The sequence below is a fragment of the Varanus komodoensis genome, unplaced genomic scaffold (genome assembly GCF_004798865.1).
Source record: "Varanus komodoensis strain SLA01 unplaced genomic scaffold, ASM479886v1 scaffold118, whole genome shotgun sequence".
In the NCBI taxonomy this organism is placed as follows: domain Eukaryota; kingdom Metazoa; phylum Chordata; class Lepidosauria; order Squamata; family Varanidae; genus Varanus; species Varanus komodoensis.
Window position 1 is genome coordinate 772,721 of NW_025335339.1, and position 26,686 is coordinate 799,406.

The 26,686-nt window shown below is 45.3% G+C and overlaps 1 protein-coding gene across 2 annotated transcripts; it reads right to left on the minus strand.

Moving 5' to 3' along the window:
- Nucleotides 1–3,832: 3,832 nt before the first annotated feature.
- On the minus strand, nucleotides 3,833–21,296 carry RHBDL2 (rhomboid like 2). Of its 2 annotated transcripts, XM_044421328.1 has the most exons (9): nucleotides 21,161–21,296; nucleotides 19,980–20,171; nucleotides 19,456–19,689; nucleotides 16,007–16,155; nucleotides 15,129–15,241; nucleotides 10,717–10,817; nucleotides 7,293–7,353; nucleotides 6,054–6,115; nucleotides 3,833–4,762 (listed from the first exon to the last, which is right to left on the minus strand). In XM_044421328.1, exons 3-9 carry the CDS (start codon nucleotides 19,669–19,671, stop codon nucleotides 4,580–4,582), a joined length of 885 nt encoding a protein of 294 aa, XP_044277263.1. In that variant the 5' UTR covers nucleotides 19,672–19,689; nucleotides 19,980–20,171; nucleotides 21,161–21,296; the 3' UTR covers nucleotides 3,833–4,579. The 2 variants fall into 2 exon arrangements, with proteins under 2 accessions (XP_044277263.1, XP_044277264.1); XM_044421329.1 differs by lacking the exon at nucleotides 19,980–20,171 and having other exon boundaries at nucleotides 21,161–21,195.
- Nucleotides 21,297–26,686: the final 5,390 nt, after the last annotated feature.

Genomic DNA, 26,686 nt, shown 5'->3' on the forward strand with positions numbered 1-26,686 from the left:
ATGCATCTGCAACTGAGTGTCCTTTCGGCTTTGACCCAGTCGCTTCATTCTTTCTGGTGCTACCAGTACTAACCCTCTGCTCTTCCCCAGTAGCATATTGGACACCTTCCAACCTGAGGGGCTCATCTTCTGGCGTCGTATCGTTTTTCCTTTTGGTACTGTCCATGGGGTTTTCATGGCAAAGATACTGGAGTGGGTTGCCATTTCCTTCTCCAGTGGATCACACTTTGTCAGAGCTCTCTGCTATGACCTGTCCGTCTTGGGTGACCCTGCACGGCATAGCTCATAGCTTCATTGAGCTATGCATGCCCCTTCACCACGGCAAGGCAGTGATCCATGAAGGGGGCTTTTCCACATACTAATTCATATTTAAAATATGGGTTGCCACTGACTTAAAAACTTAAAAAAATTGTTTCTAATTTTATGGTGGAAAATGTAATGATATCTGTGAAATCTTGCAACTGTTTTATTTTCTGTTTATCCTACAGGCATAACGAAAGGGAAAAAACAAACAATTAATGGAATGTCCCACAAAATTCAATCTGCCCTTCTGTCTGCAGCTGCAGTTTGTTTTCAGAATGTTGTTGCCAGTTAACAATGACCATACTCTTTGAAAAGGTCAGTCTGACATCTGGTCCTTTGAATAGCATACCTTTATTTTATAGGTATGCTATTTACCTCAAAGAAGGTAGGAAAAGATGATCTTCTAAGATGACTACATTAAAAGTGGCACTATTTCCAGGCTTGGGATCAAGCTTAGAAATTACTGTACTGCATTCATTATCTTCATACAATCCTTGGTGATGCTGCCTCAACCATCTCACTGATGAGTGTTTTTTGTTCTGTCTCCAGAGACAAATAAAAGACCTGCACCCCTAATACTCAGTTGTGTAATTTGTTTTAGGAAATCTGCATTAAACCAGCACAGCTGTGGTATATGAAACTAATTACCTGGTTCCCAGAAACTAGTAAATCATGTTGCAGTTCTTCCTATCACATACAGCTTCATTCATTAGTGCAAATCAGTTATTTAGGTGGACTTTTAAGTTCCTCAGGAATGTTATTTCTGTTGTCTCTTGGTACTATGTTTCTGTTAGAGAGCTTTACTGTGATTTTTGATATTAAGAGTTCATAGTCACTACCACTTCCATTGTTTTGACAGTAAGAATAACATCTCTCCATCTCCTACTATGAGTTAGACTGTTTGCTATGTTGTCCATCTGCTATCCTGATCAGTTGCATGAGGTATGTATTTGCAATAATCAGATGATTGGCTTCACAGAATCCTATGATTCATTCACTTGTTTCATTTCTGACCCCTTTGGCCAAATTTTCCTACAGCATAGGATTCTACTTTGTTTCCTACTTTTCTGTTCACCTATGAAGATCAGAGAGACTGAGGGACCTCGGTCTTTTCAGCCTTGAGAAAAGGAGACCTGTTAGCAATATACAGGTAGGTGAGGGGATGTCATGCAGAGATGGGTCATGACCTTTTTTCCCCTATGGTGGAGGGCAGGATGCGTGCCCAAGATTCAAGGTGGATGCCAGGAAGTGCTTCCTGACAGGACCCCTAGAATATGGAATAGGCTTCCACAGGAGGTGGTTGAAGTCCCATCGGTGAGGGTGTTTAATGATAGGCTGGACATGCACATGGTAGGCATGTCATGAGTGGAGCCTGCTAAAGCTGGGGGTCAGACTAGATGGCCCAGGATACTCCTCCTGACTCTGTGTTTCTTTGTTTTGGTGTATTATCAATTTCCTCTTGGATGCGTGCTTTTGTCTTTTTTTTTTTTTTTTTTGGCATCTGTTGTTGGGAGCAGATTTTTATGCAGATTATGTTACAAGTTCTGACTGTTACTCAGCCAGACTTCATCCCTTACTGCTAACGCTACATCTTGCCTTAGTATTAGACCCACTCTATTTCTTCTAATTTTGTCATTTACGAACTTAAAACACTTTTGTCTAACTGAATATGCCCCATTCCACTCCATGTTCGTTCATTTACACCAAGTATTGTTATGTTTAACCATTCTATTTCTTGCTTTACAGATTTCAGTTTACCTTGATTTATACTTTGTATATTCCATGCTCCAGTTTTATGTGTTGTGCAGCACTGTATTTTCCTTTTGTTTGCTGTGCATGCTAGCTGCTAGACTTTCAGTTTTGAAGTAGTTAGATCATTATCAACAGTATTATTTGTACATGTTCTTTGCTCTTTTCCAGTAGCTGGCTGAGTGCCTGAGCTGGGAGTCTCATCGTCTGGCACTATCTCTTGTTTCATTTAAATTATTTCATCATGGGGATTTCAAGGGTAAGAAGTATTCAGGAGTAGTTTATATTGCGTCCTTCTGCACTGTACTAACAGAGTTAACTTGAGCTTCATTTGCACTCTCCTTGAAAGATCCTCTATCAGTGCCATATCCCACCTACCACTGCTGTTCAGAAGTTACCCTTCAGAAGCTTCTCTGCCCCCATCACCATTAGAGATACCCATTCTCCTCTGCCAATGTGACCATTATTCCTGAAAAGGGTGGATATTTCTTAGTCTGGTGTCTCCATGTTGACCATTCCACCTTGAGTGGCCATGCTAGGAAACCAGCCTAGTGAGAAAGTCTGGCCTCCTGGCAGCATTGCTCTCTGTTTCTTTGACACTCTCAAACATCCTCATCTCATTAAAGTGGGCATCCAAGAGGGGGTGCTAACAACAATCCTTAAAATTGAACAGGGGATTGGACCTGATGGCCTAAATAATTCTGTGAGCCATTGTGAAAACAAAGGCACTTCTTGCTGGGAAGATTTGAGGGATCATTGTATTTATTATTTTATGTAGAGAAAAATTAAGAGTTCCCTTTAAACAAAAAAAATAACAAAAGACTGATTGTTGGTAAGGCCCTGTCTTTGTATAAATTGAAAGACCTATTTCCATGCTGGCTTAGACTTGCTAATAAGTATACCGCTTTTTTTTTCTTCTCCTACCGCACCAACCTAATATTCCTCTATCACTAACATAAATATTTCAGTGCTCTCTGGAGAAATATTAGACATCCAGAGTAGGGATATGTGGGGTATCCATCTGAGGGTAGGAATCTCTCAATTTCCCTGGGGTCAGTCCCCAGACTCCTGTCTGCTTTGCAGTGGCCCTCAGTCGAAGTTCCTGACAAGCATGCCCCGGCTTCACAGGGCAGTCATGGGAACTGAGCCCTACATGTTGTGCAGGCAGTATCCCTCCACTGTGCCTGCCTCCATTGGCAGCAACGGACAGCAAAGAAAGTTGGTCAACGGAAATGGTGCCCTGCGCCTCTCATCCTTATCCTTCAGCCACTCCTGACAGGGAAGGTTGCCAGTTGCGCACTTGGGGGTTTGCAGAGTTCCTCAGCTTGCCTTGCTTGGCCAGGCCAGGCCAGCCATAGGAGGAAGTCCACAAATGTAAGAGGGATGGATTCTGAAAGAGTCCATCTCACCCCTAATCCAGAGCTACATTATCCATACCAAGGATCAATTTATGAGATATAGAGAGGGTAGCAAAACATATTACCATCTTAGACCAGCTCCCACAGATGTTGGGAAATGGCATATCATGCCCATGCGGTCCCTTTCTTGTGGCTATAAAACACAGCAAGCAAAAGGTCTGGCATACAAGAACTTAAAACTAAATGTGAAGTACTAGCTCATAGAAGCCTGCATAGTCACTTACGTTAAATGTAATTCCTTCCAACAAGAGTGGTATAGCCCCAGGAAGACATTGCAGGAGAGAAAATGAGCATTTTCATTTTATTCTATTTAAATCTTGCCTTTCCCTATGTTCAAAATGTGATGAGCGGATGCAGGGATCCTTGAAACTGGGAGGGAGAACAACAACCATATCAAGAGCAGAAGAGTCAACTCTCTCTGTGGATCAGTTGATGCAGTCAGAGATAGTCCTTTAAAATTTTCTCCATCAAAGCTCATGTTAAATATTAAGAGTTGCACAGAGGGAGCAATTTAGCAGATGCACCAATTCTCTCCAGCTGCTAAAAATAAGGAACCTCCCACCTTTAAAGATGTTAAATTGCCTTCTTGCTCCAAAAGGTTGACCAACACCTCCTTAACTCTGCATATTTCTGCCACAGCTGGGTGTCTTTGGATACAGCCCTTCCTGCTGACCTGGGGATTGTTTCCCATTTGTAATTCACTAGTCATCTGAGTATTAGTCAGGCTTTCTCTAACTTTCAGGTAAGAGTAATCTCACTGATCTGACTGGAAGGAGGAAAAAATGGTCATATACACACAAGGGCATCTCTATTAATTAACTTAGCTCCTGAAATAACAGACTATAACATGGTACTGTAAATACTTTCCAACATACAACAATTAAAATGCTCTGGTGTTTAATACTAAAATAATATATTTGCAGCATTCTAATGTAACATTCATGGAGTTGCCATAAGTCAGCATATAACAACAATGCAACATTTAATTTTAGAACTAGAGCAAAGGTTATAATGTTCTAAAAGTATTAAAACCAAACATTACATGCAATTATTTTACTATTTGCATCATTCTTTGATGTCTCTGTATATTGATTGTAAGGTAATGAGTTCTACTGGTTTGCTGGTGAAAAAAACACATTGAAAAATACAGCAAACCCCACAAAGCTTAAATAAGCAGTAATGCAGACCCAAAATCTAGGATCTTTAATGAAATTCTTATCAAAACAGCTGAATATTACATAACCTACTGACATCCCAGCAAGACCGCCTGCAATGTGGGCCACAAAGGAAACCTTAAGAGAAAACAAACAAACACACACATCCCCTTAATGGTGTTCTGTTGAAGGATAGTGAATCAAATAGTGCCAAATAGATCAAGTGCTCAAAGATCCAGTCTGCACATAGTACTAACATTTCCTGGACTGTTAAAACTAAGAATTGCAGGAAACAGAGGAGCATACAAGCTGCCCACTTGTTTCTTCCTCTTGTAACCCAGCAAGAAACCATGGGCAGCTATTAAGTTAAATCTGGTTTGCTTAACATCTGGACATGCCAGAATTTCCAGGTCTGGATATCACAGGGCATTCCTGTTACTCACTCCAAGCACAAACAACAGCAGTCCCCCCAGTTTCTGAACTAAACGGGCTAGAAGTTCTCAGCATTACATGCAGGCTATATGAGAGACTGGTGTGGTGCTAGTGAAAGCCAGAGCAGAAATGCCAGCAAGTATTCAGGATGTCAGTGCAGTCCGTAACGTGGAAGACAGCCACTTAGACAAAAACAGCAGTGGCCCTGAAGAATAGCCTCCAAGTGGAAACAGGGGAACTAGGTGCTCCACAAGAAGAGGAATCTGTACCAGGCAGGCTGAGAAAGAGTGGAGACATTAGTTTTAGATGAGCCTTAGCAATGCTGCTGGAAGCCAAGCCCTCTCAGGGAAAAGGGTTGTGGCACTCAGCTGTAATCCTCATCCAAAGGATGGCCATGTGTCATAAGGCCAAGTCTGCATGCTTCATTAGGTTACTCCTCGTAGTGTGAAGACTAGACAGTGGACCCATTTCCGGCCATAGATCCTGAAAAGTGCACATGCATTTGCTCTGGATAGGGCCCAATAGGCCACAGATGCACAGAGGGTTCACTCAGAGCTCCACAGTGGAAGTGGGCAAGTACTACTTCCACTTATTGTCACTTGCAATCCAGTTCTTCTCATTATGCATGCTTTTTACCCTGCAACCTAGATCATTGAAAGCAGCGCTTGGCTCCCCTTACAATACTTGGGGCTTGCTTAACTTGCTTTGTTAAGCAAGTTAGTATTGAACTTGAGTAGTGAACTGGCCTCCAGCATACCCCGTGCTTAATCCTTACCCTGCTTAAAATGTCAGAGAGAAAAAGAAAGCATGAAGCAGTTGCAGACAAAGGGAATATTCCTAAATATGATCAGATGGCAGCATTCCAATCTTGTAAGAGAGCCTATCAGGTGAAAGCCTGGATGGAAAGGAAATAAGAAAAAGCCATAATATTTGCTAGAACAGAATGAACCAGCAAGGTAGAAAAGTTGAAATTCTGTCACAAGAAACATGCACTTACCTGAAGCCCATGTACAGGGGAGAAAAATCTTCTGTACAAAGCAAATCCCACATCTGTTCCAACTAGAAAATCAATGCAAAGAGTCAGAAATCAATACAAAGAGTAGCCAACTGGGCAAGCCTCCAAAACATTTCACAGGCCCCACCTTGGCAGTCAGTTCTATGGGGACCTAATGTACAGGTGTGCACAGCAGTCACAAAATAAACAACAGAGGAATAGCTCTTAAAACGTGCTGGAGAAGGCACGGAGAGCCAAATCCAGCCTCCAAGATTACACAGATGGTCATGCCCCCATTGTTGTTCCCTTTCCTCCAGCTACTGATTTATGCCTGCCTAGCATTTATGCATGCTTTTCTATAACTTTCTCCCTTTTCACATGTCAAAAAAGTCTCTCTTAAAGCTTAATTACTCACAGGACAAGCTTTAAGCTAAAAGTTGATGTGGTGGTCTTTTAAAGTTATTAATGCTAGTATGTTGGCTCCCCACTTTTGCCTTTGGCCCTATCCACTGACCCATAAAAAGTTTCTCTGAAATGGAATTTGGCACTTGCACTAGAAAGTCTTGTACCTTGTACTAGAGGTTATATCTTCTGTCTTGATTGCTTCATAAAACTCACCTGTACCTATTAAAATCTTAGATTAAGACCTTCCTCTTCCAATAGCAATTAAATTTTATTCTGTTGTCATGTTATTAATTTTGTTGCTTGGTCTTTAAATTTTTTATTAATATTATATTGCTTTGATATTTTTACAGCTGCATCATCATATATATAAGTATAACCCTTCCCAAAGTCATCTGTCAGTTACCTGGCATTAAAAGTTAACAAATAGTTAAAATGAATGAATGAAACTTTAATCCAGAGATGCTGAACTGCTGTCACCACTTGTGTCTTCTTCAGCCTGAACCAAGGGATTCTCTGGACTCTAAAGGACTCTCCTAAAGCTTCAGGATCAAGCCAATAGCCTCTATGTCAAGCTTAGGACCAAAACATTAAACATTGGTAAGTAACCAAATGGAAGAATCTGGAATTAGTATCGAAGTTTATTTGGAAGTAAGCAAGCACAGCTTAACAGGTAGCGATTGACAGGGAGAAAAGGGAAGGGATATAAAATTATACAGAAATCAGCGAAACCTTTGGAACAATGTCAGGAAAAATAACAAAAGAATATCTAAACCTATTCTGTTTATTACCTAGTTATTCTCCCTCTCTCCCTTTCTTACATATATAAGAAAAATTTACCTATTGAGAAGATGAATAGCAACCTGGCAACTCCAAATAATGGAATCATTTCACGGAAGTTCTGTAAAAAAGAGGCATAAACAAACTATAAAGTGATTCCATACTGGACTGTTGAATTAACACATGTAAAGTTCAGTTAAATCACCTATGTATTAAGATTATGGTTTATCACTTCATTATCACTGTTGGGAAACACATTGGAGGCGGGCTTGCACTAGTTCTCAAAAGAAAGTCTTGAGTCTCTAGAAAACTCTCAAAAGAAATCTTGGTGTCTTACAAATAAATAAATAAAGTTGTGTAACTTAGGCAAGGCATTTGAGGTTCTTTGAGTGTTCAAAGCTTGTCTTGCCTCAGGAAAAATCCTGCCTGGGAAGGTTTGGGTTAAAACAAAGACCCTTAAGCACTCTCAATGAGTTGCTAGGGGATTTTTTTTAAGGAAGGGAATCCTTCCAAAAAGCAATGTTGTGAGCATGTGATTGGTGTCAGCCATCCAAGAGTTTTTCCCTCTCCAATAACTTCCATTTTTCTATGCCACATGGATCTGTGTCTTATATGTGTGTGTCTGTGTGTAAGTTCTGAATTCTTAGTATACCATCTTGTCAGTGCTATGTTACAACTGAATGATTGGGAGGGAATGGGTGAAACTCGGGCTGTGTATGTGTGTGCGCACGTGCATGCAGGGGGAAGAATTTCTTGTCAAATCTATGAGGCTACTTTTCCCTTTTGAGTTCAACGAAGTTTTGTTTCCTTTTTTCCTTTTGCAATGTTGCCAAATATTAATGATAATGATAGTGATATTGTTGTTACTGTTGTTACTGTTGTTATTGATGGTGCTAAAAATTTTTTTTTCCTTACAGTAGCCTAATGATTGTTGGGGACTGAGCCCATTTGCCAGCCCCAGGATGTGGGCAGCTAAAATGGCAAGTTCTCAAAACTTCTTTCCATGAACATAAGCACTCATATGTTCATCTAAATGTTTGTTTGTGTTAACAATGGGTTGGTGCATTTTGTGTCTATGTGGGAGAGTATCACCTCTGTAATAAGAAATTGTGTAAAACAGTTCTCATTGTCCAGCAGAAAGCACATTTCTCTTTAGCCTAGGCAAGCAACAGGTTTGTGCAACACCAGTTCAACAAAGGATTTCTTTTGTGTGCATTTTTGCATTGGTTGGATTGATTTCAGCAACCCAAACATTTTCTTCTTGAGACTGTGCTAAAGAGACTCAAAAAAAAGGACATAGACTTTATGTTGTGAGCCGCCCCGAGGCTTTGGCGAATGGGGCGGCATAGAAATGTTTTAATAAATAAAATAAAATAAATCTGGCAGCAGATATGGCTTTCCTCACAAGTCCTTGATCTGATTTCTTCCTTCTCAGACCCTCAGCAAAACATGGCCTAGGTGGCAGAATTCTCTCTAGTTCTGAAAAGACTAGATAGCTCAACACATAATGGGCCAACTCAGTTTACAGGTCTTTGTATAAGGTTCTTTATCCCCTTCCTTCAACTCCTACGCTATCTTCCCTCAGTTACAACAGCAGCTACAGGGATGGACTGCACATTTCTACTGTGTCATACTTGAATTGCCAGGTCCTTTAGAAACTTGTTCCTGCTTATCAGTATCAGTCCTCCCTTCCAAAGAACTGTAAAATCCTCGAAGAACACTTGTACCACATGCCTGGGCTTCCAGAAGGTTCAATTCAGCACAAGTGATGTCTCTAAGGAAGATTCTCAGGCTGAGAAAAGGCTTCAGCTCAGTCCAACAAACACTATTAAAGCCAGTTTGTTTATATATTATTATTATTATTATTATTATTATTATTATTATAACATTTACCCTCCCCCCATACTGATGTATGCTTGTGTACTGTCAGAGAGCTTTTGTCAATAAGTCACAAGAATCTTGTTACACTGCAGTTGTGTCTGTTTTGTTCCTGTCTTCCCTTGAAAGGAAGGAATTCCCCTCTCTCAACTCCCTACTTTATAGTAAGATGCCTGGCTTCTCAAAAGGGTCTCCACCAATTCCTGCTGGATTTATTTGCAACTGTTCTACAATGTGAAATGAAAATAAGATGTCTTCTATTAGAAAATGATTGTGTTACAGGCAGACCTGATCTTCCTGTTACCCCAATTGCTCCTAAGCCCATACCAAAGATTTGCAAGTGAGAGCCAGTGTGGTGTAGTGGTTAAGAGCATGGGACTGGGACTCAGAGGATCTGGGTTCTAGTCCCCGCTCAGCCATGGAGCCAACTGGGTGACTTTGGGCCAGTCACAGACTCTCAGCCCAACCTACCTCACAGGGTTGTTGTTGTGGGGATGAGATGAGAGGAGGAGAGATGATGTAAGCTGCCTTGAGCCCTTTGTAGGAAAAAGGCAGGATATAAATCACAATATAAAAAAATAAAAAAATAAAAAAAATAGCTGTGTAGTTTTTGAGATGTGTCTGTGGCAGCTTTAGAACTTACTAGTCCTAGTATACCATAAATAACCTTCAACTTATTTTGCAGGACAACAACCATCTTGTGAAAGTATAAATTATAGTTGACAACAAAAATCAGAGGACACATTTCAGCTTCCAAGGAGTGATTCCATGGCCCCTAGGCATCAAGAGTCAGAGCTCTGACCTCAGAGTTGGGAATTCACACTCTCATCCTTTTCCTATTTCCACAGCTGCTGAAGGAACACTGGCTACCTCTCAGAGCTCTAGAAATTGGCCTAACAGAGCAGGTAAAGGGGATATACTGGGTGTCAGGAAATGAAAGATAAGGGTTAGGGTGTGGGCTTGGGCGTCATCAGGATCAGTGGCCCCAGTATCAGCTAGAAGGCTGAAAACAGCAGTCTAGCCAAAATGCACAGCAGGAGATTCAGGGAGGTAGCGATTACCTCTGCTGCTTTGCATTAGATACTCAAAAGCCTTCTGGTTCCGTGGCTTACAAGCATCAAGGGCACAGTCAACAGGAATGCACTTTTTATGCTTCAACAATAGTTAAGGGGCAGTTGCCCTAAGGCAATTTCCCTCCCCCCCACCACTTCCTGCTTTCCTCTCTTTCTCTTAATTTCTCTAGTCATTCTTAATATCTCTTTCCTATTTCCTATTTTAGTTTTTTTCCCTTAGGAAAAAAAATGTGAGGTACTTAACACTTTGAGGATGTAGGAGCTGGCAGCAGCTTCTTGTGTGGCTGAAAAAAGAATGCACCTACTTCTTGTGCAGTTCAATACAGTGCGGTATACAGGATTGCAGCCTAAATGAACTTTGTTCTCAGATAGCAAGGTGAGTTAGCAAAAGATGTAGTATCCTATTTACTAGGTCCTGTACATTCTGTCCTGATTTGTGATATTTTCTCAATATATCCCTTTGGAAATCACTTTAGGGAAAACCCCAAAGTCCCCCAAGTGTCCTGTAATGGGTGGTCAAGCTCCTTTCTTACCACAAGAATATTCATAAAGTATCCTCCAATCAGAGCATAGACACCTCCTGAAGCTCCCACTAGGCCTTGAAGAGGGTCAAAGATTGAGCTTGCCAGGGAACCTGGGGAGGTGAAAAAAGGGTTGTCACCAATTAACAAAGATGATGCACACTTCAAGCACTCAGCCTAAGTCGAGTAAATGATGAAACAAAAAATTATAAATTGTGGACACCTACCAGAAAGCCAAAGTTGCCTGCAAGTTGTCATCTCTTGCATAGTTTAAAGGCACAAACCCATGTTCCAAAGCCTTAGTGCCCGTAAGCCTCCAAATTTGGAAGTTTACATGTATCCATTGTCTGGAATGAGGGACTACAGTGAAGATCCCTGCTGCAGACATGCACTGCATCAGACATTTTTTGCAGACAGCCATTTTCAGGCATCTTGATAGAGTGCTGGGAAGGCGATGGAAGAAAGGTGGAGCACCAGTTGGAACTGGCATTACCCCATGGCCCTGGCCACCTCCTCTCCCTGGCACAACCTTTTGTTCACTTCCAATACCCATTTCAGACCCTAGAAGGGACAACATGATTCTTTCTGTGCAAGCTGAAATGGGGTGAGGCAGTGGCTTGGTCCCTGGATGCCTTGGCCCCAGCTTCCTGAACAGTTTCTCAGAGCTGGGAAGTGGAGTAATTCTGTGGCCACCTGGGCAATGTCAGGAGGGCACATGATTGTGCCCTAAGAGCGCCGGCAGAAGAGACACCTGTGCGCACAGCAGCGGCAGCGAATGCCTGCGCCCCGGACTCCACCACCTGACTGGCCGCCACGCCCTGCACGCGTGAGAGGCGTGCCCGGGCGCGACAAGCGTCGGAGGAGGCCCTGCGCCCTGAAAAGCGCCGGCGGCGGCCAAAGGGCGGTGGTCGCCGCTGTTTGGGGGCCGAGCAGGGGGCTGGGCTGGCCAGGGGGCTTTGTTTGGCTGTGTGATATTTAGCCTTCCTGCTGCGCTGCGTGTCATTGTAAGTTTTTAACTGTTTTTATAATTTTATGGTATTTTAAGTTGTTTTATGGAGTCGTCCCTGGCCACGTTGCCGCTTGCGCTTACTGGGGAGCGCACGGGCACTGCCATTGGGGTAGTCTTGGGCAATGGACGTTACAGCGGTGGGAGCTTAACGTGTCCGCATAGAAGAAGGAGGGACAGATGGTTGACACCTGTCGCTACTTCTGGTTTTGCTCCCAGCCAGAGGGTGCCAGGGAGTCTTGTCAGCCGCCCCTCGGGCCTGACGGTGCTGTTGCTTAACGCCAGGTCAGTCAATAACAGATCTTCCCTCATCCATGACTTGATTGTGGATGAGGGGGCTGACCTGGCTTGCATAATGGAGACCTGGGCGGGGCGGGGGGATGTGGCTGTCTCCCAACTATGCCCGCCCGGGTATCTGGTTCAGCACTGTTCGCGCCCAGAGGGGAGGGGAGGGGGCGTCGCTTTAGTTTACCAAGCCTCCATCTCTCTCAAGGGACTTCCTGTCCCTTCGAGGCCAGGGCTGGAGTGTCTCTACTTGGTGTTGGGCAACCGAGACAGATTGGGGATTCTGATGGTGTACCGTGCACCCTTCTGCCCAACAGTCTCCCTACCTGAGCTGACGGAGACTGTCTCGGACCTGGTGTTGAGGACCCCCAGGATGTTGGTCCTGGGGGACTTCAATCTCCATGCCAAGACTGATCTGACCGGGGCGGCTCAGGACTTCATGGCCTCCATGGCGGCCATGGGGCTGTCTCAACAGGTCATCGGCCCGACCCATGAACGTGGACACACTGTGGACCTGGTTTTCTCGACAGGGCAGGAAGAGGGTGGTCTGAGTGTGAGGAATTTACGTTTGACTCCCCTGTCATGGTCAGATCACTTCATGGTGAGGTTTGTGCTCGAGAGCGACCTCTCCCTCTGTAAGGGTGCGGACCCGATTGTGTGGGTCCACCCCCGGAGCCGGATGGATCCGGAAGGATTCCTGAAGGCCCTGGGGGAGTTTCCGGCTGACAAGACGGGTGCTCCTGTCGAGGCTCTGGTCAAACTGTGGAACGGGGAGATGACCAGGGCTGTAGACACGATCGCTCCTAAGTGCCCTCTCCCACCAGGCAGAGCCCGCTCTTCCCCTTGGTATACTCCTGAATTGAGGGCGATGAAGCCGGTTGGGAGATGGCTAGAGCGTAGGTGGAGGAAATCACGTGATGAATCTGACCGAACACACTTGAGAGCCCACTATTGGGCCTATGCTGTGGCAGTGAGGGCGGCGAAAAAGAGATTTTTTTCCGCTTCCATTGCCTCCTCACAATGCCATCCAGCGGAGATTTTTCGAGTGGTGCAGGGCCTGGTTTGTCCAGGTCCGAAAGAAGACCTGGTTCCACCCTCAAAGGCCCGCTGTGACGACTTTGCCAGGCATTTCAGGGAGAAAATCACTCAGATTCGTCACGAGCTGGATTCCACTATTGATACAGAGGTTTTAAGGGAGACGCCAATGCCGCCGTCTGGTCCAGAATTATTAGATGAATTTCAGTTATTGCGGCCCAATGATGTGGACAAGGTGCTTGGACGAGTACATCCCACCACTTGCCTATTGGACCCTTGCCCGTCTTGGTTAATAAGTAATTCCAAGCACGGGATTGGGACCTGGATTTTGGAAGTGATTAACGCCTCTCTGAGGGAGGGTCGGGTGCCTGCCCCTTTAAAGGAGGCGGTACTCCGACCGGTCCTGAAGAAGGCGTCACTGGATCCAGAGATGGCCACTAATTATAGACCAGTGGCCAACATCCCGTTTCTGGGCAAGGTGTTAGAGCAAGTGGTGGCGGGACAACTCCAAGCACTCTTGGATGAAACTGATTATCTGGACCCATTTCAATCTGGCTTCAGACCCGGGTACGGTACTGAATCTGCCTTGGTCGCCCTGTATGATGACCTGTGCAGGGAAAAAGACAGGGGGAGTACATCCCTGTTGGTTCTCCTGGACCTCTCAGCGGCTTTCGATACCATCAACCATGGTATCCTTCTGGATAGGCTAGCGGGATTGGGGGTCGGAGGCACTGCTTTGCAGTGGTTCCGCTCCTATCTCAATGGCCGGTTCCAGAAGGTGGTGCTGGGGGACTATGGCTCTGCGCCATGGCAGTTATGCCATGGAGTACCGCAGGGGTCCATTTTGTCCCCGTTGCTGTTCAACATCTACATGAAACCACTGGGAGAGGTCATCAGGAGGTGTGGGCTGCAGAACCATCAGTACGCTGATGATACCCAGCTCTACCTCTCGTTTTCCACCAATCCAGGTGAAGCAGTGGCTGTACTGAACCAGTGCCTGGCTGAGGTAATGGGCTGGATGAGGGCCAATAAACTGAAGCTCAATCCAGACAAGACGGAGGTCCTATTGGTTGGTGGTTCGGGCTTCGGAGAGGGTGAACTGAACCTTGTTCTGAATGGGGTTGCACTCCCTCTTAGGGACAAGGTCCGCAGCTTGGGAGTGCTCCTCGACCCGGAGCTTTCACTAGAAGCTCAGGTGACAGCAGCGGCGAGGAGCGCTTTCCTCCAGCTTCGGCTGATTCACCAGCTGCGCCCCTATCTGGAGTATGACTGCCTCGCGACAGTGACACATGCACTGGTGACTTCCCGTCTCGACTTCTGTAACGCGCTCTACGTGGGGCTGCCCTTGAAGACGGTCCGGATACTTCAATTGGTGCAAAATAGATCTGCCAGGCTGCTGATGGGGACTGGGCGTTGTGTTCACATGACTCCAGTTCTCCGTCAGCTTCACTGGCTTCCCATTGAAGTCCGGGCCCAATTCAAGGTGTTGGTGATGACCTATAAAGCCCTAAACGGCTTGGGTCCTGGTTACCTGAAGGAGCGCTTGCATCCATATATGCCCAGCCGCCCCTTGAGATTGGCGGGGGAGGCCCTTCTCCAGGAACCCTCCGTGAAAGAAATTAGGAGGGTGGGTACTCGGAGGAGGCCTTGCTCTGCTGTGGCGCCCAATCTATGGAATGCGCTCCCCAGAGAGGTCCGCCTGGCGCCGTTGTTATTTGTTTTTCGGCGCCAGGCGAAGACCTTTTTATTCAAGTGGCATTTTAACTGTTAATATTATTGGATTTTATCTGGCCAGGGCGGCTTATTTTATACTGTATTTTTGTATTTTTAATTTAATGTTTATATTTTTGATTTATATTATAATTATTTTATAATTATTGTTTATTTTATAATTATTGTTGTAAGCCGCCCCGAGGCTTCGGCGAATGGGGCGGCATAAAAATGTTTTAATAAATAAATAAATAAATAAATAAGAGACAGAGCTCCTGAATTTTCTGACTCAGGTTATGTTTCAGGTGGCTGCTACACAGATTCACTCAAAGGTTCCCATACAAAGTAACTTGATTATGCTACCAGGCATTTTCCTCTGTTTACTCACCTCCAATCACTCCTGCAATATAAACCAGTCCAACTCTATGCCCTTTGTGAACGAGTTCTAGGGGGATTCCCAAAAGAAGCTGCAGGAGAAGATTGCCCAAAATATGTTCAATGCTGTGAAAAATCATATAAAAAGATCAATCAGAGATTTTTAGTCATCATTTGAACAAAAATCATATTCAATATTTAAAATATTCGTTATAGTTGAGTGAGTGAGAATAATTGAAGAAAAGAAGTTCATGGGCTACTCAGTCTCTGCTCTTAGTCTAGGCTGCAAAGGCAACTTTTATCCAGATGGAAACTTCAGTGAAGCTGCACAGCAGAGAAGATTTGTGGACACAGTCACCCTTCCTCGTGCACTGCAGGTTCTTGGCAATCCCATACTAAGCGCCTCCAAGCCAGAGGCCAACACCCACTCGGATGGGGGCACTGAGGATAGGGGAACTGAAACAAATGCTCTGGAAGCATGAAGTATACAAGAGGGGTGACTATCTCAGACAACCAGCGTTTAGTCATCCAGTCTTTTGGGAGAAACACTGGGGTATCCAAACCACAACAATATAGAAGATCCTAGCTACCACTGAGTAGAATAATCTATGAATCAATCCAATCTCATTTATGAGAAAATGCACATTCATTTAATTTTAAACATGTACACATGGAAAAGAGCATCCCAAACCAGAGTTATAGAGGTTTGCCTTCAAGATAACAATGATTTCTTGATTGTGAGGCTTTTAAAAAGACTTGCCTGTTTCTTCTGTTGGGTTGCACTCTATTTTCTAAAGTGAAAATAATAATTAATTAAGTAGATTGGGATCACAAAAGATGCCCCAAAGCCTTGTGCAGCACTCCTGAAAGTCAGTGTAACTTACTGCTTACCCAGCATGTACAAGCATGTAGGACACAAATCTCCAGGCTTCCTTCCTTTTGTCAGATCTGTAAATAAAAGGACTCTCCCAGATGCCGGTGTCTAGGGTGATCCACTGTTTCTGCGGCTTCCAAACAGCATAATAAATGAATATAGCCAGCTAGGAACAAACATAACATTTCAGTCCGACTCTTGAGTTGAAAGAGTCCCAAATCCTAGTGTTTCAGAAAAATGTGTGTGATAATTTTATCTGAAGAAATAGTGTGTTCAGGCAAGCAATGGAGGACTTATTTTTCCTCCAAACATTAGGAACACTCTGAGTAAATTTGCCAAGCCGTATTTGACATTCTAAGTGAATTATTCAACATTTCCTTTTTTTTTAACTTTTTTAAAAAAATAACTGTAAAGTTTATAAGAATAAAAGTAAATATTACAAAAAATGCCAAGGGTTCTTGAACAAATGTTATATAGAATGTCAAGTGTTTTAAAAATGATGTATAACTCAACAATCACTATGCTTTCTATTCAGTCAAATTTTTTTTTAGTACTTAAGATTCATTGCAGATTCTTCTAATCTCAAACAATTTTCTCAAAAAGCCTATTCTCTTTTTACCTGTATTTTTCCGTTGTTGTTATCCCCATTAAAAGAAGCTGTATGTAATACAATTTCTACTTATCATTAATTTCTTTAGCTGGTTATCTTTTTACATTGTTAGTTAGTCTTATTACATAGTCAACTAACTTTTTTTTTCAGACTTCAATGATTAAATTTCTTCTGCTTTCCATTTTAAGGCAGTTTTAATCTAACCACAATTATCATGCACTTAAATCAGTAAGTGTTGAATAACTCTGTACTCAACACTTTCTATTTACCACACTGGCATTCAAGAGTTTTGAGCTTTTTTCTGCTGCAATTCTAAGCAGCAGTGGATTTCTTCAAGAACATTATTAGGGCCGATCCTCTAATTTCCAGATCCAATTTGGATAGTTTTCTGTTTGACTAATAAATAAACAATTAATTGGAAAGCAACTGTTCAGGGGTGCTAGGGAACATGGTACAACACTTCTATGATGTTACCAAATCAGAATGTCAATGAGGACTATATCAAAATATGTGAGAAGAAATAAAGGATGCTTCTACATGGAAGACTAGAGTACCAGAGGGAAGGCTTGACTAGAACCCTCGTCCCTGACACAAAGCTTTCCACATGTGTGCTTTCTAACTTGATGGAGAAATCATTTACATGATCCCACAGTTGCATTCTGAAGTAAAGCTGTGTCATGTCCTGCTTCTAGCAAATATATTGGTGCTTATAGCTAAATGGGGCATCACAACTGATTCTACATATTAAAATTGATATAGGCACAAAGAAGAGTGTGCTAGAATATCCCATCATCCTAAAAAGCATTAAGTACAAAATACAGAAGTATGCGGGGGGGGGGGGGGCGGAATCTGAACTTTATGGTAAGGAGTATTTCTCAGACTGTGGGATGGGACCCATCACTTGAGAAGGAATTGGCAACCCACTCCAGTTCCCTTGCCATGAAAACCCCATGGGCAGTACCAAAAGGCAAAAAGATATGATGCCAGAAGATGAGCCCCTCAGGTGGGAAGGTGTCCAATATGCTACTGGGAAAGAGCGGAGGGCTAGTACTAGTAGCGCCAGAAAGAGTGAAGCGACTGGGTCAAAGCCGAAAGGACACTCAGTTGCAGATGTATCTGGTGGTGAAAGGAGAGTCCGATGCTGCAAAGGTCTATACTCCATAGGAACCTGGAACGTAAGATCCATGAATCAAGGCAAGCTGGATGTGGTCAAACATGAGATGACAAGACTGAACATCGACATCTTAGGAATCAGTGAACTAAAATGGACAGGAATGGGTGAATGTAATTCAGATGACCATCAGGTATACTATGGCGGGCAAGAATCCCTCAGAAGAAATGGATTAGCCTTCATAGTCAATACAAGAGTAGAAAAAGCAGTATTGAGATACAATCTCCAAAAATACAGAATGATCTCAGTTCGAATTCAAGGCAAAGCATTCAACATCACAGTAGTCCAAGTGTATGCCCCAACCACTGATGCTGAAGAGGCTGAGGTTGACCAGTTCTATAAAGGCCTACAACACCTTCTCAAAATAACACCAAAAAAGGATGTCCTTATCATCGCGGGGGATTGGAATGCTAAAGTAGTAAGCCAAAAAATAACCAGAATAACAGGAAAGTTTGACCTTGGAGTGAAATGAAGCAGGGCACAGGGTGGCAGAATTATGTCAAGAGAACACACTGGTCATAGCAAATACCCTTTTCCAACAATCCTAGAGACGACTTTACATATGTACATCACCACAGAAATCAGATTGACTATGTGCTCTGCAGCCAAAGATGAAGAAGCTCTATACGGTCAGTAAAAACAAGACCAGGAGCTGACTGTGGCTCAGATCATGAGCTGCTTGTTGCAAAACTTAGGCTTAAATTGAAGAAAGTAGGGAAAAACACTAGGCCTCTCAAGTATGACTTAAGTCATATTTCTGATGAATATACAGTAGAGGTAACAAATAGATTTAAGGAATTAGATCTGATAGAGTGCCTGAAGAACATTGTACAAGAGGTAGCAACTAAAACCATCCCAAAGAAAAAGAAATGCAAGAAAGCAAAATGGCTGTCTGAGGAATCTTTACAAATAGCTGAGGAAAGAAGGGAAGTGAAAGGCAAGGGAGAAAGATACACAGCATTGAACACAGAATTCCAGAGAGTAGCTAGAAGAGATAAGAAGGCCTTCTTAAATGAACAGTGCAAAGAAATAGAAGAAAACAATAGAATACAGAGGACCAGAGATCTCGTCAAGAAAACTAGAGATACGAAGGGAATGTTTCATGCAAAGATGGGCATGATAAAGGACCAAAATGGCAGGGACCTAACAGAGGAAGAAGAGGTTAAGAAGAGGTGGCAAGATTACACAGAAGAACTATACAAGAAGGAGCTTAACGTCCCTGATAACCACGATGGGCTGGTCACTGACCTCGAGCCAGACATCCTGGAATGTGAAGTCAAATGGGCCTTAGGAAGTCTGAGCAACAACAAAGCTAGTGGAGGTGACAGTATTCCAGCTGAGCTATTCAAAATCCTAAAAGACGATGCAGTAAAAGTGCTACACTCAATATGCCAGCAAATTTGGAAAACTCAACAGCGGCCACAGGAAAAGGTCAGTTTACATTCCGATCCCAAAGAAGGGCAATGCCAAAGAATGTTCGAACTACCGCACCACTGCACTCATTTCACCTGCTAGCAAAGTAATGCTCAAAATCCTGCAAGCTAGGCTCCAGCAGTATGTGGACTGAGAACTACCCTAACAACAATCCCATTCATTAACACAGGGCACTGGCACTGCCATTTTGTGATTGGTAATTATTTCCTGTTATTTCAAGAAGGTTTAAAGAAGGAGCTTTAGAATCCTACCTCAGCAACACTGATGGCAAGGATGAAGAGCGGTGGTGGGATGCAGCTGGCTCTTTCAAGGTAGATTGCTCTGGCACCTTCTGGAAGCATCCATTTAGAAACAACATTGTGAATGTTCTTGCAATTGATACAAGCACTGTGGCTTCTATCCTCGTATTTCTCCTCTTCCTCTTGTGCTTCTGGAGCCCTCTGCAAGTTCAGTCTCTCAAGCTCCATCTTTTATGTGGCTAGCTGCTGCATTAAAACAAAGATGATAAGGAACACCCTTAATCTGTGGCTGAGCTGCAGATCACTACCTCATCCTGTCATGCTCCATTCAAACATGAAAACAGGGCTGTGAAAATCTGTCCCTGATACCAGTTTTCCACTGGAGGACACACCTCTCCTTAGGAGTTTGTATTTAGTGAAGTGGGCTGGCAACTTCTATAATTTAGCATTTTGTATCTCACTCTTTGGGCATTCTAAGAAGGCACATCTCCCTCCCTCCCTCCCTGCTGGGCTGGCAGTCTTAAATGTAGCCTTACTTTGCTAATTCCCACTTTGTCTGCCGCGGGGAGCCAGGTCCAAAGCAGTGGCTTTGCGGAGAATCATAGAGCAATAAGGGGACATCCGAGTACACGCTCGGCTCGGCAATTTGCTTCAGGCAACGATTGTTTCTTCCAAAACCCACAGCTCCTCCACCCTCTCTATTTCTGTCTTCCTCTCAGCGGGCTGGCCTGCGGGTGGAGGCAATGAAGAAACGGAGCTTTTTTGATTGCCACTGTCATTCCAGCTGAGACTCGGAATCCCCAGAGTCGCCCAAATTCCTCCCCGTTTCTCTGATTTCTAAGAGGCGTTCGCAGCCCGTCTCTGCGGCAGCCCCCAACCGGAGAGCCGCGGCAGGTCGGCAGGGCGAGCCACCTCGGGGACGCGCCGAGCCCGCGTGTCGGGAAGCGAGCGGCGCCCCGGGCACAGCGGCGGGGCTTGCGCGCGGCCGCGTCTCTCCGACCTGGAGCCCGCGGGACCCGCCCGGCGCCGGGGCTCCTCGCAGCCCCGCCGCCCTCCTGGGAAGGCCGGCCCGGGACGCGGCGCGCGGCGCACTCTGCTCCCCGAGCCTCCGGTGCGCACGTGAGCGCGGCGGCGGCGGCAGGAAGGCGGCGCGGCGCCTCCGCTGCTTCCCGGTGGCCCTGGGCGGAGCGTGGCGCGCTCGCTTCGCGGCGCTCCCGGAGCAAGGAAGCAGGAAGCCCGGCCCGGCGGCCCTCCGCGGCCGGCCGCTGGGCGGGCGAAGGTGCGCCGCCCGCGCCCTCCTGAATGGAGGCGCCGTCTCCGCCAGCCCGCCGCTGCCGCTCCGCTCCGCTCCCGGCAGGACCCCCGCGGCGCGGGCGCGGCCACGCCGCGGACGCGGACGAGCCGGGCGCCCGCCGCCGCCCCCTCCCCTGCCTTCCGCACCTGCCTGCCCCTGCGGCGCGCCCTCCGAGGCAGCCGCCGCGAGAGGCGGGCGCCGCGCTGGGTGCCCGCCGGAGCCGTCGAGGGGCAAAGCCGCCGCGGCCAGAACGCGCGCCGCTCCGCGTGTCGCCCTCAGGGCACCTGGCCGCCTCCCGCGGAAAGGGGCCCGCCGAGCCGTGATGCGCCCTGTTTCCTCCCTTTTCCCGCGGCGCTGAGCGAAACAGCGCCCGGACCGCTGGGCGGGGCCACTGGCCGCGGTTGTCCTCGCGTCGAGGCTCACCGTCCTCCTTGCGCCGTGGAAGGGGCCGGACATCAAGCGAGGGCGGCTAGGAGCAGATGCAGTGAAGCCGGGATGTAGGAGGGAGCTGATGGCTGCATCTCGCTGGCCCCCAGTCTTCTCTGCTCTTGTAACTTCCAGGTTACAGTGCAACATGAAGTACCTGAGGCTGCCTTTGAAGGCTGTTCAGAAGTTCAGCATTTGCAAAATTGCAGCAACCAGATTTACAACAGGGACAAGACCATCTGAATGCATATCACCCATTCTGGCCCAGCTGATTTTTGACCTATAATGTCTTGCACACTTGATCCTGTAATGTCTGATGGAGTGCCGCTCCCATTCATGATGCTCATAATCTAAAGCCTCAGACAAAGTTACCTTGGAAGGTGGCAACAAATGGCCTTCCCTCATGGTGGCCCCAGATCATGGAGCAATTTTCCAAATAAGGGTCATGAGTATAGTTGGAAGAGGCCATGAAGGTCCTTGTGTCCAACCCCATGCTGTTGCAGGAAACCAAGGGTTGTTGTTGCTAGTGGCGAAGTTGCATCCAACCCATTGAGACCCCTCCTCCAGGCCGTCCTGTCCTCCACCATCCCCCGGAGTCCACTCAAGCTCACACCAACTGCTTCAGTGACTCCATCTAGCCACCTCATCCTCTGCTGTCCCCTTCTTTTGGCGTCAATTGTTCCCAGCATCAGGGTCTTCCCCAGGAAGAAGACAAATGGGCCTTAGGAAGTCTGAGCAACAACAAAGCTAGTGGAAGAGACAGTATTCCAGCTGAGCTATTTAAAATCCTAAAAGACGATGCAGTAAAAGTGCTACACTCAATATGCCAGCAAATTTGGAAAACTCAACAGTGGCCACAGCATTGGAAAAGGTCAGTTTACATTCCGATCCCAAAGAAGGGTAATGCCAAAGAATGTTCAAACTACCACACCACTGCACTCATTTCACATGCTAGCAAAGTTATGCTCAAAATCCTACAAGCTGGGCTCCAGCACTATGTGGACCGAGAACTACCAGAAGTACAGGCAGGATTTCAAAGATGCAGAGGAACAAGAGATCAAATTGCCAAGTTACCTTGGATCATGGAGAAAGCTAGGGAGTTCCAGAAAAAACATTTACTTCTGCTTCGATGACTATGCTAAAGCCTTTGATTGTGTGGATCACAACAAATTGTGGCAAGTTCTTAAAGAGATGGGAGTACCAGACTATCTTATTTGTCTCTTGAGAAACCTGTGTGCAGGTCAAGGAGCAACAGTGAGAACCAGACACGGAACCACTGATTGGTTCAAAATTGAGAAAAGAGTTCGGCAAGGCTGTATAGTGTCGCCTTGCCTATTTAACTTATATGCAGAGCACATCATGGGAAAGGTGGAGCTAGATGAATCACAAGTTGGAATTCAGATTGCTGGGAGAAATATCAACAACCTCAGATATGCAGATGATACCACTCTAATGGCAGTAAGTGAAGAGGAACTAAAGGGCCTCTTGATGCGGGTGAAGGAGGAGAGTGCAAAAGTTGGCTTGAAACTCAGCATTAAGAAAACTAAGATCATGGCATCCGCTCCTATCACCTCCTGGCAAATAGATGGGGAAGAAATGGAGGTAGTGACAGATTTTATTTTCCTGGGCTCCAAGATCACCGCAGACGTGGACTGCAGCCAAGAAATTAAAAGATGCTTGCTCCTGGGGAGGAAAGCTATGGCAAATCGAGACAGCATACTAAAAAGCAGAGACATCATCCTGCCGACAAAAGTGCGTATAGTCAAGGCTATGGTTTTCCCATTTGCAATGTATGGCTGTGAAATTTGGACCATAAAGAAGGCTGAGTGCTGAAGAACTGAGGCCTTTGAATTGTGGTGCTGGAGAAGACTCCTGCGAGTCCCTTGGACCACATGGAGATCAAACCGGTCAGTCTTAGAGGAGATCAACCCTGACTGCTCTTTAGAAGGCCAGATACTCTGAATGAAATGCAAATACTTTGGCCACCTAATGAGAAGGAAGGACTCCCTGGAGAAGAGCCTAATGCTGGGAGCAATAGATGGCAAAAGAAGAAGGGGACGGCAGAGGATGAGGTGGCTGGATGGAGTCACTGAAGCAGTTGGCGTGAGCTTAAGTGGACTCAGGGAGATGGTGGAGGACAGGAAGGCCTGAAGGAATGTTGTCCATGCGGTCGCGATGGGTTGGACATGACTTCGCAACTGACAACAAAACACATGTTCTCATTATATGTACACATGTGTGGGTGCCTTTTGACAGTAGTGCGCAGCTTCTAGTGTGTTATCTTTCAAGTGCACACAGTCAAATTGACACCATCAGACATTAGATGTGCACATGGTGACTTGGCAAGTGAAACACAGCTATTTTTCAATATTATTTCAACCTACCGTTACAATCAATTTTGTATATTTCGACATGTTGGCTAAACACAGTCCTGTGAACAGTGAAAAATATGCAGCCTTTCTTTTTGATTTGACACAGGAATTTTAAAAGAGATTTCAAAATTTCCTGGAAAATCATCACTATTTTGGTATATTTGCTACTCCATTTCAGTCGACATAAATGTTACCTGCCAGTTTTCAAATGGAATCCATAAACCTGTAGTCTGACATTCAACTTAAAGAAAAAATTGATCATAGAGTTTTATAGGTCCTTTCTTCCCAGAGACAAATATCCCTTGCTTCCCAGTCACACCTTATTCACATGTCTTTGCTTTTTTGCAGCACCTACATTTTTGAGCAACTATTTTCAAGAATGTAGCACACTAAGAATAAAATTAGAACTAAAATTGAACACCTTGAGAACTACTTCCATCAAACCAGATATTGATGCATTAGTTTCTCAAATACAATGTCAAATATCCCACTGGTTTCCTATTGCCCTCTTTTACTTCTATAGTAAAAAATATTTTTAAAAAATCAATGAAGTTTTATTAGATATGTTCATTTTCTGTATTAGTGATTGCTAACTTGGGACCTACATGATTGTTTTAACTCTCTAAATGGGATGCCACATAATTAGGATTGCTATATGAGGAATTTTTTGCTTATCTGTGGTGGCAGATATTGCAAAATTATGCACAGACCTTTTTTTTTTTGTAATCAACTTTTGTTCGCATTTGTGTATTTAATATGCAGTCCAAGACAATTTTCCTTCTTCCAATGTGGCCCAGAGAAGCCAAAACCAGGAACACCCCTGGTTTAAAGCAGAAAGTCAGCATCTAATCATGGTAGAGCTCTGCTGCCATCCGGTGGATGCAGTGTGAAATGCACTCCTTTATGTCTTTAAAATGCATTTATATGAAGGCGAGTTGTCAGGGAGTTGGGGTCAGGGTCAGATTCAGGGATAGGGCTAGGAGATATTTTTTTTAGGTTGGATTTTTAAATTAAATTTAAAACCATTCTACAGACAAATTTTTACAGAAGCAATTTAAAGAAATAACTTACAACAAGTTGGCATAATGAGATAGCTGGTGCTATTATACTCAAACAGGCTTGCTTGCTTGCTTGCTTGCTTGCTTGCTTGCTTGCTTGCTTGCTTGCTTGCTTGCTTGCTTGCTTGCTTGTTTATTTATTTATTTATTTATTTATTTATTTATTTATTTAGAGTTTTTGTATGCCATCCCACCACTTTGGTACAAAAAAGAATACCAATTATACAAATTAAAAACCCGATTCATTCCTTCTTTAGGATCGGCCTGACCACCGCCTCCTTTAGAGGGGCAGGCACCCGGCCGTCCCTCAGAGAGCCGTTGATGACCTCCAGGATCCAGGCACCAGTCCCATGTTTGGCCTTGGTCAGTAGCCAAGACAGGCAAGGGTCCAGTAAACAGGTGGTGGGACGCACTTGTCCAAGCACCTTGTCCACATCATCGGGCCGCAACAACTGAAACTCATCCAACAATATGTGACCAGACAGCAACATCGGCACCTCCCCTAGAGAATCTGAATCACTAGTGGAGTCCAGCTCATGACAAATCTGAACGATTCTCTCCTTAAAGTGCTGGGTAAAGTCGTCACAGCAGGCCATTGAGGGTGGCACAGAATCTTTCCTGGGGCTAGGATGTACCAGCTCCTGTACCACCCGAAAGAGTTCCACTGGACAGCACTGTGAGGAGGCAATGGAAGTGGAGAAGAATTTCTTCTTCGCCACCCTCATCGCCCTCACCACCCTCACCACCCTCACTGCCACAGCATAGGCTCGATAATGAGCTCTTAAGTGTGTTCGGTCAGATTCATCCCATGATTTCCTCCACCTATGCTCCAGACATCTCCCAACCCGCTTCATCGCCCATAATTCAGGTGTATACCAAGGAGATGAACGGGCTTAGGAGCGATTGTGTCAATAGCTCTGGCCATTTCCCCATTCCACAGTTTAACCAGAGCATCAACAGGAGCCCCAGCCTTATCAACCGGAAACTCCCCCAGAACTTTCAGGAATCCATCCGGATCCATCCGGCTCCAAGGGCGGACCAACACAATAGGGTCTGCACCCTTACAGAGGGAAAGGTCGACATCAAGCTCAAACCTCACGAGGAAGTGGTCTGACCATGACAGGGGAGTCAAACATAAATTGCTCACCCTCAGATCACCCTCTTCCTGCCCCGTCGAGAAAACCAGTGTGTGTCCACGTTCATGGGTCAGGCCAATGACATGTTGAGACAACCCCATGGCTGTCATGGAGGCCATGAAATCCTGAGCTGCCCTGGACAGAAAAGACTTGGCATGGAGATGAAGTCCCCCAGGACCAACATCCTGGGGGTCTTCAACACCAGGTCCGAGATGATCTCCATCAGCTCAGGCAGGGAGTCTGATGGGCAGAAGGGTGCATGGTACACCAGCCGAGTCCCCAATCTGTCTCAGTCGCCCAACACCAGATAGAGGCTCTCTAGACCCGGTCTCGAGAGAACAGGAAGTCCTGTAAGGGAAATTGAGGCTCGATAGATTAAAGCGACCCCCCTCCCCTCCCCTCCCCTCCCCTCCCCTCCGGGCGTGCCTGGTGCTGGACCAGATACCCGGGCGGACACAGTTGAGAGAGAGACACATCCCCCCCTTTCCCGCCCAGGTCTCTGTGATGCAAGCCAGGTCAGAATTATGCCAGGACCCCTAGTTTTCTGAACCCTAACCCTACCCTGGTTCACACCCTAACCCTAATATAGGGTTGAAATTTCATGGTAAATTTCATGGGTCATGAAGAAGTCCTCCTTGAGTATTTTTTTCTGCGCAGCTCATCATTTCTGCCCATGCTAAACACAGTCCAACCATCAGAATCATGCCAGGACCCCTAGTTTTTCAAACCCTAACCCTACCCTGGTTCAGACCCCTAAGCCTAATATAGGTCTAAGTTTCCATGGAAAGGAGGACGATATTGAAGAAGCCCTCTATGAGTAGCTTTTTCTGCGCAGCTCATCATTTCTGCCCCTTGTTAGCACATTCCAACCCGCAGAATGATGCCAGAACACCTCGTTTTCCTATCCCTAACCCTTCCCTTGTTCCCACCCCTTATCCTAATGCGGGGGGGGGGGGG